General features: G+C 41.7%; 1 protein-coding gene across 11 annotated transcripts in view; it reads right to left on the reverse strand.

Annotated features, from left to right (window-relative positions):
• Positions 1-5,157: 5,157 nt before the first annotated feature.
• Positions 5,158-20,474, reverse strand: part of PTPRT (protein tyrosine phosphatase receptor type T) — a 549,351-nt gene continuing 534,034 nt past the window's right edge. For all 11 annotated transcript variants that reach the window (XM_075349848.1, XM_075349844.1, XM_075349843.1 and 8 more), the window contains 4 exons: positions 19,298-19,423; positions 19,055-19,218; positions 7,337-7,472; positions 5,158-5,963 (listed from right to left, as the gene is read on the reverse strand). In XM_075349848.1, the coding sequence (XP_075205963.1) occupies positions 5,910-5,963; positions 7,337-7,472; positions 19,055-19,218; positions 19,298-19,423 (480 nt within the window). In that variant the 3' untranslated portion in view covers positions 5,158-5,909. The remainder of the gene's footprint in view (positions 5,964-7,336; positions 7,473-19,054; positions 19,219-19,297; positions 19,424-20,474) is intronic.

Genomic DNA, 20,474 nt, shown 5'->3' on the forward strand with positions numbered 1-20,474 from the left:
TGTCCTTAAAAATCATGAAGGTCATACAAAATACTAGATATAATTCTATTTGATGTGGGGAGTATTCATTTTTGTATCAACTAATCTGAGTAAACCAGAAGCTTTTGAAATGAAAGTTATATTAACTTTACTTTCATGTTACAAGTTAAAAAAATGTTCTATGAAATTCAGCCTTGACATGGCGAGCACAAGGCACAGTGAGACTGCTGTATATACATCACAGTGGAGGCTGGGGTCTACAGTATATATATCACAAGGGAGGCTGGGGCCTCAGTAAATACATCTCATCTCAGGAGAGGCTGGCGGCTACAGTATATACATCATAGGGAAGGCTGAGGGCTACACTATATACATCACAGGAGGGGCTGGGCACTACAGTATATACATTTCAGAGGAGGCTAGGGGCTAAAGTATTTACATCAGAGGGGAGGCTAGGGGCTTTGGTATATACATCATGGGAGGAGCTGGGGCTATGGTATATACATCACTGAGGAGGCTGGGGGTTACAGTATATACATCATAGGGGAGACTGGTGGCTACAATATATACATTGCAGGGGAGAGTGGGGGCTACAGTATATACATCACAAGAGGGGGTGGGGCTATGCGGTATACATCACAGGAGGGGCTGGTGGCTACAGTATATCTCACAGGGAGGCTGAGGGCTAGAGTACACACATGGTCAAAATGATTGGTACCCCTCGTTTAATGAAAGAAAAAGCCACAATGGTCACAGAAATAACTTGAATCTGACAAAAGTAATACAAAATAAAAAAAATCTATGAAAATGAACAAATGAAAGTCAGACATTGCTTTTCAACCATGCTTCCACAGAATGTTTAAAAAAAAAATAAAACACATGAACTAGGCCTGGACAGAAGAGATGGTACCCCTGAAAATAATGTGACAAAAAGGACATGTTAAATCAAGGTGTGTCCTCTAACTATCATCACAGGTGTCTACAATCTTGTAATCAGTCAGTGGACCTGTATATAGGGCTACAGATACTCACTGTGCTGTTAGGTGACATGGTTTATATCACTCTCAACATGGACCAGAGGAAGTGAAGGAAAGAGTTGTCTTAGGAGATTAGAAAGAAAGACAAGCATGTTAAAGGTAAAGGTTATAAGACCATCTCCAAGCAGCTTAATGTTCCTGTGACTACAGTTGTACATATTATTCATAAATTTAAGATCCATGGGACTGTAGACAACCTCCCTGTATGTGGCTGCAGTAGGAAAATTGCTGACAAATCAAAGAGACGGATAATACGCATGGTAACAAAAGAGCCCAAAAAAAAGATGAAAGCTGAACTTCAAGTTCAAGGAACATCATTGTCAGATCGCACCATCCGTCGTTGTTTGAGCCAAAGTGGACTTCATAGGAGATGACCAAGAAGGACACCATTGTTGAAAAAAAATCATAAAAAAGCCAGACTGGAATTTGCTAAACTACATGTTGACAAGCTACAAAGCTTCTGGGAGAATGTCCTATGGACAAATGAGATAAAAATAGAACTAGTTTTTAGCAAGGCACATCAGTTCCATGTTCACAGACATAAAAATAAAGCATATCAAGAAAAGAACACTGTCCCTACTGTGAAACATGGAGGAGGCTCTGTTATGTTCTGTTATGGGCTGCTTTGCTGCATCTGGAACAGAGTGTTTTTAATCTATGCAGAGAACAATAAAATCTCAAGACTAACAAGGAATTCTAGAAAGAAATGTGCTGCCCAGTGTCAGAAAGCTTGGTCTCAGTCGCAGGTCATGGGTCTTGCAACAGGATAATGACCCAAAACACACAGAGAAAAACACTCAAGAATGGTTAAAAGGAAAACATTGGACTACTCTGAAGTGGCCTTCTATGAGCCCTGACCTAAATCCTATTGAGCATCTTTGAAAAGAGTTGAAACATGTCGTCTGGAAAAAGCAACCTTCAAACACCAGACAACGAGAGCAGTTTGCTCTTGAGGAGTGGGCCAAAATACCTGTCAAGAGGTGCACAAGTCTCATTGACAGTTACAGGAATCGTTTTATTGCAGTGATTGTCCCAAAAGGTTGTGCAACAAAATATTAAGAGAGGCTGGGGGCTACGGTATATACATCAACGGAGAGGCTGGGGGTCACAGCATATACATCACAGCAGAGGCTGAGGGCTATAATGTATTACTGGGGGCTTACACATTACTGGGGGGCATGCATATTACTGGGGAGGGCATACACGTTTCGGGGGGCATACATGTTACAGAAAGCATGCACATTACAAGGGGCATACACATTACTGGGGGGCATACAGCTCTGTGGAGTATACACATTACTGGGGTGGGAGGTATGCAGCTCTAGGGGCACATATAGCTCTGGGTGGAAGCATACAGTTCTAGGGAGCCCATATAGCTCGGGGTTGGCACATACAGCTCTGGATGTACATACAGCTCTGGGGAACCCATACAGCTTGGGGGAGAGGGAAGGTGCACATACAGCTCTGGGGGGCCCATACACTGTGCTGGGTGACGCTGGTTGACACTTTGGCTTCTCTCTTCATCTGTGGGACTGGAGCACACCGCGCACTGACTCTGCCCACAGATGAACTTCAATGCACATGTGGGTTTAAAGGGCTTATAGCCAGAAATTGCAGCCCCTGATTATGGCGAGTGGGCCCCCTTGGCTGTCCAGGGCCCCAGCACTTGCCCAGGTGCGCCGGGTGCTGACGATGGCCCTGTTTACTGCACATGTGCAAACTCTTATCTTCCAAGGTTGCTGACCATCGCCCTGTCCAATGGTCCCCATCATTCTCAGCTAGCCAAAATGTCATGTATGCATATGAGAGGACGTAGTAATGCCAGTTATCGCCTCCTACCACCGAGTTCTAGAAAGACTATGTTCACATCTTGTTTTTGCAGTTTTTTTGCTGCATTTTTTTTCAAGCAGAAAAGAAGTTGTGTTTTACAGTAACAGCAGAAGCGAGATTTCAGAAGTCTCATGCACACACTGCTTTTTCTGTCTTTTTTTGTATTAATATTTCAATAGTAACTGAGCTGTGCCGTTGTCCAGAACACTCTCATTCTGGAAATCCATGGTGATGATGAGGTCACAGACCTCTTCACATAAAAGAAAAGATAAATGTATTTTCTTTATACCCTTATTTACCAATTGCACAAAAGCTTATATTTTTTGTTGTGTGGTTTGTATAGAATGTGGCATTTTATTATGCGTTGTATAGGGGAATTGCAGATAACATCCAGTGACGTTAATGTGGCTGAGCCGCAATACTCCGTCCTCACAACCTGTTGACTGATGTTTAGAAGATAAGATTCATATTCTTATAATGCTGTACAGTCCCTTTAACAGAGCAGTGTTCTTGCATTTAGCTGTTTATGTGTAAATTAGTGACTGGGACCTTGTGGCTTTCAAGTAATTATTGAATTAAAGGGCCAAATGCTGGGACTTCTTGTTCTACAGCTGTTGGACGGAGAGACCTTTCTATTTCTAGACTAGAACTTGACATTTAGCAAACATTTTTACATCATTGATTTCATTTCACACCACGATCAACAACAGAGAGCTCATAAATGAGCTATTATTTCAGTCTCTTAATGGGATGAAGCATAATCCTTCCATTGATCCTTTCTCCACTGTTCTCGATGACTCCAAATAAGGTAGGGAATTCATTCCCTGCTGGATACGAAAAGCCAATTTTTTCTTTTTTGGAATCTTTGTTTGAACTACGATGAAGAAATCAATGGGTTAGTTATTTTGATTTAATACTCTCTTGCCACCTTATGAATGGGAATACAGCAGTACAATGCAGCCTGATTTCCCGTGAATGCTCATAATACTGTCAAAGGTTACCGGCATCACAGCGGCACAACAGACTCCACTCAGTTTGATCCATTGTCAATAGTGGGACTAAAATGACTTTTTAAAATTTATTCAAGATTTATGCCAATTTTAAGTAATTATGCGTTTGCATAAATTTAATGGCTCTAAAAACTATTACCTTAAAACATTTTTGACTTTTCTTTTTTCTCTATGTAATTTTAGAGATTCATAAAAATGTAGTAGAGAATAAAAAATAAAAAATGAACTATACTCATCTCTGAAATCCCCTGTGGGCGTGATAACATACTGAGAGGGACAACTAATCTGGGGAAACAAATGCCCCATAAATTGGTCAAAAGGATAATTAGCATGTGAAAACAGAGTTTATAAAGCCTTTTTTTGTACTCATGTGTTAAGGGTAAAACACAATAAAGGGATGCTTACACAGTATATTTCGCAAGAGATATACAAATGCTGTTGGGTTGGAAGATATGGTGGACCTGATAGGTTCCCTTTAAAGAGGTGGTTCACTACGCTTTAAAATTCATGGAGAAGGCTTTTATCAAATACATTGTGTATAGGGATTAGCGAGTATACTCGTTAGCGAGTATACTGGGTCTTCTCCTGTCTGTGATGTTCTGGCCCTGCCACCTGCCTCAAGTCTGTGAACCTCCTCCTCTGTTTGAAATCTCAGCAGTGTCCTGTCATTCATAGACCAGAGGCAGGCAGAGCATCCAGGGAATCATAGATAGGGAGGAAAAGACCTGGTGCACAGTTCGGCCCCTGTGCATCAAAATCTAATTTAGCAGAAAACTTCAAATAATGATTAAAGAAGAATAACAAAGTGGATTTCTTCACCAAAGGTATCAATGTAATATGCTGCAGCACCATTACTGCCATGTCTTAATCGTGCTGACAATTTCTCTTTAATCTACATAGTCTAACATCTATAGCCATGGTAAGCAATGTTAACTAAATTGTATATGGCCGTTCTGGCAGACATTGAACAATCAACCAACGTCTATCTAAAGTGTATGGCCACCTTACGTCCAAAGGTTGAAAATATAGCTGATGTTTACAGCCATTTATTGTAATGTGAACTTTGTCTAGTGGGGTTCTAGTATCAAGTACACCGTGAAAATCATATGTCAAAGGGGACGAAGAAATGAAAAAAGATCCTGCCAAGTGGACAACCACTTTCAAACTATCTTTATCTTCCTTCTAGTCATGTAAAATGTACCGCAGGGATTTTATCCACCAGTCCCCCCTTTTCCCACCTCTAATCTTTCACTAATCTATCTTGTAGAGGAGCACACACAATATTCATGACAGTACAAGCATTACTAAGAAAAAGACATCACAATTTTATTGGACGCTCCATTGCAAGACAATTCTCCAGAATACAAACTGCTTTGTTTGCCCCCTCCCCAAGAACATTTACAGCAATAAATAAAGACAGGTTCATTAGAAAGAGGACAAGACCACATCACCTGTACCTTGGGGTTTGTTGCAAAGAGCAACAGAACACGGCTTAAAGAAGGGAGCATTATCCTATAGTAATGTGTGTGAATGTGGAGATTTATTATCTCTGCCAGTGCATCTATTGAAGAGGCTGTTCATGAGCTACTGGCATGATAAGACACAATTGTCTATAGAAAATGGCTGGAGTTCTGCATCCGTGTATATAGAAATCCTCTAGGTCTGCTTGAGGAATCAAAAACACTTTACTGTCTTTGATTTTGTTGCCGGAGTTTGTTGGGTCACAAATTGAAGCATATAGTGTCTATGTGGTGGGACAGAACAGGAAAGCAGAGACGAAATGAAGAGGCCCCAGAAAAAGAGTAGAGTAGATTAGTGGTAAATATAGTCAGAAAAAAAGGCATTGTTCTTTGATGTGCTCTTAAAGATACTGCTGCTCAACTTTCCTTTCTCCGAATATGCACTTCAATGTGGAATCCCATACTGTGCAAAGTGTCTGCTCCTGATCAGCAACAACCACCCTCCCACCCCATAAACAAGTCTTGTAAGCCACACAGGGGCTGCATAGGACCAGGTCATCTTCTCACACTTCCCTTTTCCCAGACTGGCAGGATCAGAAGGAATTCAAATATTCCAAGGCAACTTCATATACATATTTATATTGTTCCTGAAATGGGAAAAAAAACAAGTGTAAAGCTTGAGATCATGACTTTTATAGCAACAAGTAAGCAAATACAGGCATGAGAAAGCTATGGAGGGGTTCAAAGCTTGACATTTGTGACATGCCAATACATGATCAGCTGACCCTGCTAATATTATTGTATTCAGACAACTTTGATCTAAAGTGTATGGATAACTTTAAAGGGAACCTGTCATGTAAAAAACCCTGTTAACCTACAGATATAGGGTTAATCTGCAGGTTAATAGAATTAAAAAACAGTCTGACCACTGCAGTAAAAGCCCTTCCATTGGGAGGAAATAAACTTTATTCCTCCTGGTGGCCTCTGGCTTTCAGTCATAGAGGCGCGGCTAGAGCAGTTTCAGTCACCACTCAGCACACTGTGATTGGCAGCTGTAACCACGCCCCTGCACTGACTGAAAGCCGCTAATTAACCTGTAAATTAACCCCATGTCTGCAATTTAATAGAACTTTTTTCACATGATATTTTACTTACCATAAATCAGCTTAGAATATACTTTTACTGAGTTGCAATCATTTTCTCAATATGTCCCCAAATAAACTGCATTTAGCAATGAAAAAATGAAGTTACACTTGTGCTATGTGCTCAATATCTTTGAAGAGTCATCTGAGCATTGCTGTCCAGGTCATCAGTCATGCCAGGCCCATATTTTCCTGGCTTGATTGATGTCTCACAAGCCAGAACATGAAATTCCGAGCCAGGTCTTTGGGGTAAGATAGTCAAGTGATAAGTTCCTTTCTAACTATAAAGTTGGCCATACACATTTTGTTGTCTGAGCATAATATTAGCGGGATCAGCTGATCGTGTATTGAGATGTCACAATTGTTAACCTCTGATACCCACCATAGCTAGTTGCTTGTGACCATAAACAAAAAATGTAGTAATATAACTAACACTTCAAATGATACGTTCCCTGTATGAACAAGTAAGGAGAGATAAAGTCTCAAGAAGTTGAGTGAGACACTTCGGGAATTAGTTCAATCATATCTGTACCCATACAATATCATGATGAGTGGGCTGAAAAGATGGGAGAATATATAGTAGTTAACAAACTTTGGCTAAATATAAAAGAATAAACATATTTAGTTGTGTGGGAGATATGAGATCACTAGACCAGTCAGACAATGTAAATACTTTATAGAAAATCTGTAGATTCTAAGGAGTATGGTTGGAGGAAGCAGCTGCTAACCCCCTTCCCACACACAGGAGACAGCGTGACTACAGCTTCAGATGGTTTTCAATTTGGACTGATATTAAGCCTTACTTTTATTTTTCATTGGAAAAGAGGACATTGCAATGTTATATTTTTCACTAGATTCAGCAGTGGCCGGTCACTCACCAGTGCTTCCACCATGTTTGCCTTGTTATTCCGCAGGGTTTTCACGGTGTGAAACACATCAATAATATTTTGCTGCTGGATCATCTCGCACACACTACAGATAGCACAGAATGTTCCACTGCGACCTCCTCCATTCCTGAGGGAGAAAAACAATATGTATGACTCAAAGACCTTTCACAAGGTGTCTGCAAAGCCATAGTTCAAATTACAATCCTTATGCGGGGTAATTATAAAAGACTCATTGGGTTTTGCACTCATATTACTGCAAAGATATAAATTTTTAACCATTTGTAGTACCATATCGAAAGGTTCCCTCACAGAGTTTGCAACTGGCACGTGCAGACTCATTTGTGATTCACCCGGTGACAGAGCGGTATTACAGTAGATCCCAAAATGACAACTAAGCAAGAGAAAGCGTTTTGTGTTTTAGAGTATGAGACATGTTAATCAATTGTTACCATGCAGCGAGCACTACGAAGACAGTATGAAAGTGAACCACCTGGTCATCAGCGCATTCTGCTGTGGTATCACGACTTAAGGACACAGGATGCTTGTGTAAATGTAAAAGCCCCAGATGACCGAGTACTACAGGTGAAGCAGTGGAGAGGGCTTGAGAGACCTATGCATGTAGCCAACTGAAATCGGCATAACATGCAAGTTGTGAACTTGGCATTTTTCAGCAGACTGTTTGGATGATCAGCAGACTGTTTGGATGATTCTGCAACAGCAACAGAACTCATATTGTGTACAGCTATCATAACATTTAAGGCCAGATGTTCCATGGCATCCTATATTAATTCTAAGCTGCTCTAACGACCATTGACGAGGACATACTGCAGGAACTCTCAAACTGGTGGATTGGGCACTGTACTGGTGTTAACTTAGCATTCTTCAAATGACCCTCCAGGTCTCCCGATCTGACCATGTGTGACTTCTTCCTTTGGTGGTATGTCAAAGACATTATTTATGTGCCGCCTTTGCCAGCAACACTGGATAAGCTCCGGGACCGCATTTCCGCCGCTTTACTGACCATCGATGGGGACATGTTGCAGAGTGTTTGGGTTGAACTGGATTATCGTGTAGATGTGTGTCATGTGACAAAAGGAGGACGTAGAACATTTGTAAACATTATGTGCTACACTTGAAGAGTTTATGTTCATTATCATGTGTCATTCACTATTGTGCATGTAATACATTTTGAAATATATTTCTTTGAAACCCAATTAATCTTTTACAATCACCCTGTAAATATTGGTGTAAAATAAAAAGCCATATTCTTGTTTAAATTAGTTTACTGTGTGGTACATGGATAGATCGTGGAAGTTCGGTTCAGCAGATACATTCGAACCTTAAAAAAATTCAGTCTGTGACACCGACTTGATCCGAACCTCAATGGAAGTCTGAAGTTGGGCAGTTCGTGGCTCCACCAACATGCTGCCAGCCATAAGCAGAACACTTACGGGGGAGGATGGCTGGAGTTTTTCAAATTTATTTTTTTTGTGTGTGTACACTGCATCTGATCACGCTAATTTTACCCCCAGTGCGAGCCACTCAAACACTGTACATGGCTCGCACAGGGCTGAGCATCACTCATACCCAAGCATAGCGCTGCTTGCTTGAGTGGTTTGAACACGTAACTCACTCGAACTTTGAATCTGAACTTTGATTTTTTGGTAGTCGGTTTCCAAACCCAAACATCGAACCTCAGGTTTGCTCATCTCTAACTACTACTAGAAGTCTGCCAGAACTATCATGAAAAAAAATCCTTGATTTCTAATACAGTCCATGCAGATTTTCACAGGTTGACTGCACCCATTATTTTGGATGATTGTAACCCTGTGCAGGCATACCATTTTCATAGCCTCTAAAACATGAAAGGGAATCTGTCACCAGGTTTTTGCTACCCCATCTGAGAGGAGCATAATGTGGCGCCCTGGACAAGCCAGGACGTCACAAACACTACACCAACACACCCCACACTCCCGGTCAGGCACACCGAATTCAGACAAAAACCCTTGTTGCCTCCCTCCAGGGGCTGATGTTCACATCAGGGGGTGGGCCAGGCGGTTGGTCCCGCCCACCGAGGAGTTCACAGTCCTGGAGGCGGGAAAAACAGAGAGATGAATTTGAGAGTTGAAAGTGGAAGGAAGGAAAGTGGTAGTAGAGCAGACTGAAGTTGGTCCAGGTGTGTGGCCGGACGGAACAGCAAGGTTGGCAGACGGTGGTGACCGTCTGCAGAAGAGGCCTATCGGAGCCAACCGTAAGGACCGTGGACGGGCGGTGGCCCGGCGGTACCGGACCGGTACGCAAAGAGAAGCCAGCACCATCCGGCAGGGGCTTACGGACCCCGGCAAGGCTAGGAGTCGCCGTGCAATTTGCCAAATCCGTTAGCGAAGAGAACCTCCTGGGTTTCCCAGCAGCCAAGTCCCGACAGAAGGCAATAGTCCAACCGAGAGAGGGAAACACAGTCACCGCCAAGGCTACAGTTCCCAGGGCCAGAGCCTGCGGGCAAAAGGGGCTCCTCCAGCAACCTTCAAAGCTGGGGAGCGGGTTACCGGTGGGAACCCATTGGAACCGTTACACTACACAGGTGCAGGCAAAGGCAGTCACCATCAACCTGCCGGGAGAAACAACACCGCAGCCATCTGTGGGACCCGTCCATCCAGCCGTTTGTTTCATCAGAGACTCTGTGTACATCATTGGGCTGAGTGAGTACCACCGTGCCGTGCGGCACAGCGCTGCCCCTGCGACCCTGCACCTCGCCAGGCCCCGTAACCCGCCTACCATCCATCCCTACCCCATCACCGGGCCCCGGGACAACCAACCCCCTACCCACGGAGGGGAGAACTAACATCCAGGCTGCTCCCTGTCATCGCTCCTGGGATCCCCGTCCAGAGCAGCGGTGGTGTCACCAATCTCACCACAACTGTGGGTGGCGTCACGGACAATCAATCCCCAAAACCATTCCCCCCTTTCACTCTCGGGCGAGGAACGCCGCTCGAGTCCCCGGGATCCGGCACACCGCTCAAGCCACCACCGAGCATCAGCAGCCGCAGTTGGACCCGAGCAGTGGGAGAGCGCAGCGTCCCCTCCTCCGCCCGCGACAATAATGTAGAAGTAACTACAGTATTTTGATAATTACTGATTAATCCTGGCAGAGAAAGAAGCAGATTTGTCTGACAAGATATATTACAAAGTTACTTAGTTTAATGTGTACTATTGATTTATGAAATAAAAATTAAAAAGACGGTTACACTTTAAATGTTACATTTTAAGTTTTTAGACATTCAGAACCATTCCAAAATCATCTTGTGTTTGCAGATCTATATACAGTATCTCCATAACACACTACAAAGAGATGCTGTGCCATTTTGCAATCCATTCTTCTTCCTATTCTACCAAATATGTTAGAGGTCAGACAAAAGGGAGCATGCCTGTAGAATTAGACCACACAGATTTTGCTTGGTATTTTTCACAATGGGAGCACATAGGTCTGCACAAGTTCTAGTTCGATACTATATTGAGAAACAATGTTTCTCTCAAATACCTTGTGTTGGCAATAGTGCCTGTGAGAGGCGCTATTGCAGACCGCTGTTCCCGCTCCAGTGACGACACCGTCAAGTGCCGCACATGTCACATCCGTGCAGCCGGCTGATATCTTGCTGACTCACTGAGCTGTGGGTGGTGTTTAACCGCTGTCACAGCCCATCTGCTCCCTGCTCCCCCCTCCCTCACAGCACAGCGCGTCTTGCTGCTTGCAGCGTTCTGCTGTGAGGGAGGAGGGAGGAAGGAGGAGGGAGCAGGGAGCAGATGGGCTGTGACAGTGGTGAAACACCGCCCACAGCTCAGTGAGTCAGGAAGATATCAGCCGGCTGCACAGATGTGACATGTGCGGCACTTGACGGTGACGTCACTGGAGCGGGAACAGCGGTCTGCAATAGCGCCTCTCACAGGCACTATTGCCAACACAAGGTATTAGAGAGAAACATTGTTTCTCAATAAAATATCAAACTAGACAATAAAAAATATGGGTGAACCACCCTTTTAAATATTTCCTAACGGAAATGTTTGTTTTTTACTTAGTAGGAGAAAATAATTTTAGGGCTTTGCAAATCTAAGAACAGTCCCTGTAAGATTGCATATAACAAACATTGGTTTGTACAATCACTATGAAGCCTGCCCACTCACATTTATGCTTGTCATTCCCTCTAATGGTCGCTCCTTTAAAGTTTAACATGCAAGGTGATTAAAGTGACCCTAAATAAACTCTTCTGATCCTAAATCAGAACCAAGCTATGGAGGGGGTTAATGTAATGTACCAGATATATTGTACTCTCCTTTCAGTGAAGATTTATCTGCTGTAGAGCTGTCTTATTCCAGCAATGAAACAGTTCTAACATTGCACATTGTAGTTTGTAAAATAAACAGTATACAAGTGCTTATGTCTTTTTTCCAGTCCATTTAACCCATTCAAGTATAGATGATGGCAAAAAAGAGAAATTGCATCTTTGAAATGTGGTTATTATTTTTTTGTTTTTTTGCATTGAACATATTGTATTTTTGGTTGAATAAACAGAATTGTTGCATAAGGACAAAGAAGGTTTCAGTTAACCATCAGTAGTACTATTTAAATCTCATTTAAATGTTATTCATCACTTCATGAGTCCTAACTGGTACAATATAAAAAAAAAGTCAACAGTAAAAGGGTTCTTAAAGTATGTGATAAAATGACCCATTGTCACGTAATTCAAACTGCAGCCCATCCTAGTCACATTATAATAAGCTGCAGTCTGAAGAAACACAACTTCCAAGACCTGTGTCTCAACTGCCAGAGGAGCTGTATTGTAAACACATATAACAATGAGCTGCTGGAGAAGGTCTGTGACAGAATATAAATCTTCTCTGCTGACTGCACATTGAAGTCTGAGGCTGGAGAAAAACATCTTTTGTGTTCATTCAGCCTAGGAGAACATTTATTTCTTTTGATGTCACACCCCTCCCCCTCGGTTTACACTAGTATTGTTCCAACAATACAACTTCTCTGTCAGTTGATACAGAGGTCATGGGGGGATGTGTACTTATTATGCACCTACTGTATCTCAACCCATCCCTTGTAGACTGTGAACCCTCAAGGACAGGGTCCTCCCTCCTTCTGTACCAATCTGTGCCTTTTTTATTTACGACTATTGTACTTTTACATACTAGGTATGCCCTTTTAACATGTAAAGCGCCATGGAATAAATGGCGACACAATAATAAAAATAATAAATGCAACTCCTCTGTCAGTTCAGACACAGGTCCTGCAAACTATGTTTCTTTAGATTGCAACCTATCCTGACATTTGACTGCATTAGATGATGGCAGCCATTTTATTACATTCTTGAAAAAAACATTTAAATATACTCGTTTGAGTTGTCCTCTTCAGCTACATGTTTATAGAAGATATAACCTCCCTGGAAATGCACTGTATTGAAAAAGAAACTAACAAAAGGCATTTACCTAGAAATCTATGACCCTAAGTTTCATCCATGCCACCAACTTCTTCTAAATAGTATCAAGGTACCAACTACTCTGGCAGATGTGAGCTACAACAGATCTTAAGATTGTATAGATTTAGTGGAGCCATCCACTTACTGATTATCATATTACCAAACCCAGTTATATTATTTTCTTTAGGGAGGCTGGGCTTACGTACACTGAATTCTGACCTATCAGACAAATTTCAATATATGTAAGAACTCATTGTTTCCAGACACGCATCATCAATGTTTGATCATCGATCATTTGGAGTCTGACCATGAAAGACCACAATACTTCTGCCACTTGCTTGTGTTGAAGGCTATACCAGGCACTGCAGCTCGGTCTCAGTCGCTTTACTGAAATTGAACTCCTGTAGATTGCCAGAGGCAAAGCAGCCCAGAAGAGGATGTAATCAATGTTTGATCATTATGTTTATGACCCTGGACCTCTCTTGATAATTATAATAAAGGACTGTGAGGCTCAAGCCACTTGCCTGTATTGGACGTTGTACCTGGTGCCTCAGTCTCAGCTTGAAACTGAAGTCTTTTGGGTTACCAGGGGCAGAGCAGCCCCGAAGAGGACTTAATCAACATTTGATCATTGTGTGCATAACCCTGGACCTCTGTTGATAATAAGAATGAATGGCTGCAAAGCTCAAGCTATTTGAAGCTCAGTCCCAGCCAAGTTAAGAAAACTGTTTTTTTGTATTGTTATAAAAGCTTTCAGGGTTTATATGTAACTTAGTCGACAAACAAGATCTTTATCTAAGGAAGAACACAGTCCAGAAATACCTTTAATTTTATCGTAGATGAGTAGTTTGTAGGCTTACTTTGATGTTATTTGGATGCTGTTGTTCGAACCCTGAGAAATGCTTATTCATAAGTATCAGGCCATCTAAGTAATATTTTTTTTTTAAGAATACTGAATTACTATATTAGGCCTCTTTCACACGTCTGTGAAAATCACACACGTTTTTCACAGACGTGTAAAAGGTGCGTATTGCCCTCGTTGCGCCGTGTGTATGGCACACGTGTGTTCTCCATGTGTTATCCGTGATAACACACGGAGAATGGGAACTTTCTGCTCACCTGTCCCTGGCGTCGCTGTCCGTGGTGCTGATCTACGGTCTCCGGTCCTGCCGACTCCCTGCTGCTGCTGCTTCCGGCTGCAGTGAAGTAAATATTCAATGAACATAATGTGTGGCGGTCGGAAGCAGGTGCCAGCAGCGGCAGAGACAGGAGGGCTGGAGAAGGTGAGTAAAGATTTGTTTTTTTTCTCACAAACACATGTCTTTTCTCCCGTGCGTGTCACACGGAACACATCCGTGTGGTTCGTTTGCATTACGTGTGACACGTTTGCGTTCCGTGTGACACCCGCGATGCCAGAGAGAAAACGGACATGTTGCAGTGAGAAATACACGGACACACAGAAGTACGGAATGGACACACGTTCCATGAGAAAATATTTATGTGTGTCCGAAAGCATAGGAATCCATAGGTCTACGTGTGTACGTGTCTCCGGTATGTGAGAAAACTGCCAAACACGTACCAGAGGCACGTACGTGTGAAAGAGGCCTTAGGCTGAGCCACAATTTTTTTGTTCTATGCGTGTGTAAATAACAAAAGGGATGTGGTGCTAGTTACATTCTATTGGGTCCTGAGGGTTGTACTTTAAAGGAGTTGTCCCTCCAACAAAGGTGTTTTTAATTAATAGATCTTGGAATAATAAGTTCCACAATGTGTTAAAAATGTCCCTATGCTGAAATAATGTTATAAATGTACCCCTGCTATGTACTAGTATTTGCTGTGTCCGACAATGCCGAGCTGCTCCGGCTTCTGCTTGGCACATACCACAGCTCCTAGCCAGTTGAGGAAGAATAGGTCACTTATGGTAAGTGGGTATACAGACAATACAGCAATCACAGCAGTTTGATTTTGTGAGGGAACACATTTCCTTGCCCATTTTATCACTGGAGTGTTTCTGTCACATCACCAGTCTGTGGGGAGGATGGGTGCATTCCCAGTATGGAGAGCAAGAAATGGCATGCATGAGGAACCAGTATAAGAGGGGGTAATGTATGTGTACACGGTATAGGGAGCGAATGGAATGGGTGTGGACACAGTATGGGGAGCGATGGGTATGTGTGAGGAGACAGTATGGCGAGGGAGCGGGTAAATATGTGAGAAGACAGTACAATTAGTTGGGTGGATTTGAGAGGAGACACTAGGAAGGAGGGGTGGAAATATATGAGGAGCCTTTTGAGGGGAACAGTGTGAGGAGACAGTATGGGGGAAGAAAAGTATGAGGGGGCACAGAATAGAAACTGGAGAGTGTATATGGGAGGGCAACACAGAGAGGGAATATCAGAGAGTACAGACAGTATTCCGAGCTGAAGGAGTGGGATGAGGGGACACAGTAGAAAGACTGGGCAGTATAAGGGGACATAGTTTAGAGGATAGTGAGAAGAGGGGGGCTCAGTAAGGAAAGGACAGGGCAATGTGGAGAGCATGTACCAAAGAGGGACAGTATGTGGATTATATATTGTGCAGGGAACAGAGTTAGGGGCAATTATTTATTCAGGGGCTCAGTGTAGGGCACATATCTATATTCAAGAGCCTTATAATCATTCTACTATTTATACAGGGGACTGCATAGCGAGTGCGGTCACAACAGAACTGCAGTCCACCCATAAAATCAACTCACTGGTCTCCTGTGAAGCATGCACCTCGTATTCTTCTGGGTGTGGAGTTGATTTTGGGGGTGGTTTACAGTTCCGTTGTGACCGTGCGTGCTTCCACAGTCACAATGAGAGCAGAGGATGTGAGGGTACATTCGCCACCCTCACATAGCATGTACTGCAGTCTGCTGAAAGAAGACAGTGTTCACAAAGATGGCGATAGCTCTATGCGCAGGCACCGTCGGCGTCTTAGTGAAGACTTTTATGCAATACTTCCAAATGATAGTGCACAGGCCCCGGAATTAACTTGTATAACGGCGACAGGGGGAGGAAAGCCAGGCAGACAGATGGGGCGGGAATAGACAGCAAGACCCAATCCACATATTCCGGCCCCTGTTGCACCTGTCAATCAAATAGCAGTGCATTGCAGGAACTTTACTTGCACATATTTCTGAAATAAAACAGTGAAATTCAGAACAAAAGCTATGCTTACCTTCAGCATCCTTGAGCTAGTATAGCACTGGCTTTACGTTATATATGAAAATCCTGCTGGTTGGTTGCCTTGAAGGACCAGTTTAGAATTTACATATATAACAAATCCAGATACAAAGTTGAGAAATATTCTAAATAAACTGCACTACTTATCTTTTACAGAGATACAAGACTGTATTATTGTCTAGATGTGTGTCCACAATTTTTTCAACAGTCATCGCTGTCTCATTTTATTTCTACACTGCTTCTAATAACAGTAATCAAAAACTAATATAAACTCAGGACCAGTGTATGATAAGTTATGGAATAAATTGTAAGGCTGGGAATATATTTTTATGAAGATTACAATTAGAATATGAGTACTAAAATTATGTTTTTAATGACGATATTTAAAGGATCAATCTTGACATGACAGAATCCATTGAGACAAATTAGTAGAAAAAGATTTCGAAAACCAATACCAAATTTCACTGAGTAAATGCAGAACTGTTTCAGCACCAAGGACAGTACTCATCAAATGTCAATGAGTGCTGTTATGGGATAGAAATGTGTAATGATGAAGAATGATGAAAGGATAGTGCAATATTTCATTTTGTGTGGTGGACACTTCTCTAAAGCAATTCATGGCAAATTTATGCCTTCCAGTAAGAACATAGTACATCACATACAGTTTTGGGTGTTTCTGGAAATGAACGGAAGAGTTTGTGAAATAAGTGTTGAAGGACTTCTTGGTGAATCTCAATTGCTCACATCTAGAACTTCAGTAAAAGTGTAAATTCAGATTCAGTAGATGGAAAATCTCTCGAAACAATTTTTATATTAATATTATGTAGCCTTTAGAAAAATGCTAAGCATAGACATATACGAAGGGAAACAAAATAGACTAAATAGCGTAATCTGCTTTGCCTCGTACTAGTATTAAAGGGTTTGTCCACTGTTATGGGCATTTGTTTTTTAATCAAATTGATTGTATTTGGGATTTAAAAATCATTTTTTGCAATTGAGTTTCATTAAAAAGTCTGTACCATTTGGCCAAATAAGCTTCTGTTTCCCTGCACATTTACCTTTAACGAGGGCTGTTGTCATAAATTAGGGAGGAGCTGAGAAAAAGACAGGTAAAATATCTATGAACATTCCCATTGAACCGTAAGAACTCATTCTACAGCCAGTAATAGGCTATAGAAGGGAAGCAGTGCAAAATTTTTAATGAAATCCAATTTCAAAAATGATTTTTTAGTCCCAAGTACGTATGCAGTGATTGAAGTAAGCATTGAACACATCACCAATTTTCTAGGTAAATACATTTCTAAAGGAGCTATTGACATACATTTCTCACCAGATGTCGGTAACAACCTACCAATCAACACAGGAAAAGAAATTAAATTATAGATGTCCATAAATTAAGCTATGTGTAATAATGAGAAATGACACAGGGAAAAAGTATGAAAGACATGAAGAAAGAGAAGTGCAAAAAGCCATGGAAAGTCATGACACTTGCTGAAGTATATCAGTAAGGCTATGTTCCCATTTCCGTTGTTTAGGATCAGTCACAATCCGCCGCTCTGATAAACAACGCAATCCGTTTGGGGATTACGCTGATTCCCATAGACTTGTATGAGTGGCGGATTGTGACTGATGATCCCTGCGTTGCTTCCGCCGTGCGGCGCATCATACGTGTACTGACTGACCGTCGGGCGGGAGGGACGCAGCATGCAATGTTTTTTCTTGCGACAAAAAAATGCACCCCGAAGGATTCCGTTGGAAGTCTATGGTGCAGGATTCTGTTTTCCTGTGTCACACGACAGATTCCAGTGCAGGAATCCATCATGTTTTACTGAGCATGCCCAGCAGAACGTCCAAAATTATGTAAAATCAGTTTCTCTCTCTTTCTCTTTCTCTCTCTCCTTCCCACCCCCATGCAGGTTTTAAACTGAAATCATTGCACCAATGGAATCCATTCTTTGTGAACAATTACATGCATTTCTTGTCACACGTTGTACAATGCATCAGTCCCATGCGTCAAGCAACGCATGCAGCTGATGCAAAACAACGGAAATGTGAAAATAGCCCATTTAGAAAGCAATCTTGACATTTAGTGAAAAATAATATCAGCTGATTCAATTGTGGCCTATAAAAAGGAGTCTCATTATTCAGGTGCCACACAAGAAACGTCTCATGATGGGTAAAACCAGTGAGCTGCCTCAAGACCTTTGCAACCTTATTATTGCAAAACACACTGATGAAATTGGTCACGGAAGAAATTATAAACTACTGAAAGTTCTAGTGAGAACTGTTATTATGGAGGTTATCAAAGAATTCACTACTCTAAATAAATCATGCCATATTACTAGGGCCCATTCTTGATCCAGTAAATGGTGCGGAATTGTAGCACCTTTGGGAATGCTACTTTAATCTAGAAATTTAAAGGAGTTCCAGGTTTGTATAACTCAAATTAACAATATTAATAATATTAATAATCTAGTATCTATCTATTTGTCTCGCTTTTGTGATCTCTATATTGAGGAAATACTATAAATCTATAAATATCCCCACTACGAGTGGATTTTGAACATTTGATGATAAGTTACTCTCACTTATTATTTAGTTTGATTCGAAAACTCCCAGAGTACACATAGAAAGTAGTTTGTACAAAGTGTGTTTAGACAAGGGTATTTTGGATATATGACCCTGACCACTACTTACATGGGTGAAGATAAAGAGGTAACAGATTTTCAATAAAAAAATGTATTTACAAAATAAAAAATCCTATATTCTTTCCAGTTCTTTCCTCCTGATCTTGACGACCTCTGTTGGCAGTCACTCAGTGGAACACTTTATTATTAACTTCCAACATATAAAAATCGAAATTAAAGTAAGTAATGAAGGATTTCATAGATTGGCTGCATGAAGGGATTTTGAAAAGTCAAACATTTATATAGAGAGTATATTGAAAAATTGTGTAATGTTTGCCCATTAGCTTTATTTTATCTCCATAAAACTACAAACACTTGAGTCGGCCCTGTACTTACAGGCAGTGCACAACTGTCCTGCCTTCCCTGCCATCATACTGTTCTTGCCACTTTTCCAATCTTTGTACAACCTTCAGTATGGAGCGTTTTGATGGCGGAGTATCCCGGTATGCTGGCCACCCAATATACTGGAGATGCTGTACAATGCGATACCCGTCCTGAGGCTGCAATACAAGCAAACAACGTCAGTTTTCTATTCCTAACGGGAATTGTTGCTAGCCTAATTGTATCCAATTTTCTTACCCGTGCCATATTACAGATCCGGAATATCCGACTAATGGTATCCTCATCAATATCTGCTGATACAAACTCCACCTGCACTGGACCGTAGCAACATGACGTCTTCTCTGGCCAGTACTGGAGACACAGCTAGTAGAGGAACTGACACTTAGACAATGTTTGTAAGAATGCATAGCAAAGTGAGAGCATGCAGCGTTATATAGAAACACGCTGGGTGAAACAAAAACACTGATAGAATAACAAAAGAATTGAAAAATAATATGATTCAGGGCTATAATCAGCAATCATAGAATCAGACCAACATGCAGAGTAGTATAATCACACAGAGAGAGAAATAACAGTGAGATGAAATGACATGCATAGATGTGGGATGGGCAGCTGTTCATTGAGAGGGGAAATATGTCCCCCGCAGGTACAGAAGTAGAAAAGCTAGACTAAAAAAATGAAAAGAAAACAAGTTTTAACTAAAACAGAATATGTTCGTGAAACAAAAACCTGTCAATCTTCAATTGTTATTGAAATTTTCATTCAGCTTTGTGTTTCCCGTCATGATGAAGCCTCAGCAGAAAATCAGAGTATTATTGGATTACAAACGTTTTGCCTTGTACCTCTATGTGCCACATAAAAAAGCGATAAATATTAAAAATGTTAGCCCTACTGTATACCAGCCATGATTTGTCTCATCTAGTATGGCATAATGGATGTCATGAAGAGGAATTCTGACTTGAGAACCCTCTCTATGACCAGGACTGAGGTCTGTTGTAAAGAGAATGTCCCACTCCGACAGACTCAATGTGACCATATTAAATGGTCACCCAACTCTATGGATGCCATATACCATTAAAAGAGTGCTTCCCGAAATGATATCAGTTTATCGTAACTAACTTTTAGTATATGCCACTGATGGGTATGCATCTTCCCACTTGAACCCCAATGATCTTCAAAATGAAATGGCACATGAAGGTTCCTCTCCTGCCCAATGAAGCCCCCACTGTGTAAAGGAACTGCAGCACAGCCCCATTCTCTTATATAGAGGTGGGACCCAGTTCCATTCTGTATCATTCTGCACAGTAAAAATGGCAAAGATGTTGATTACCAAATGGCTTTAGCATTGACGGGAATCTTAGAAGTCGGAACCTCCAGTGCTAGATTTCCCATTAGGCACAGTAGGCACTGTGCC

The sequence above is a fragment of the Anomaloglossus baeobatrachus genome, chromosome 5 (assembly GCF_048569485.1).
Source record: "Anomaloglossus baeobatrachus isolate aAnoBae1 chromosome 5, aAnoBae1.hap1, whole genome shotgun sequence".
Classification (NCBI taxonomy): Eukaryota; Metazoa; Chordata; class Amphibia; order Anura; family Aromobatidae; genus Anomaloglossus; species Anomaloglossus baeobatrachus.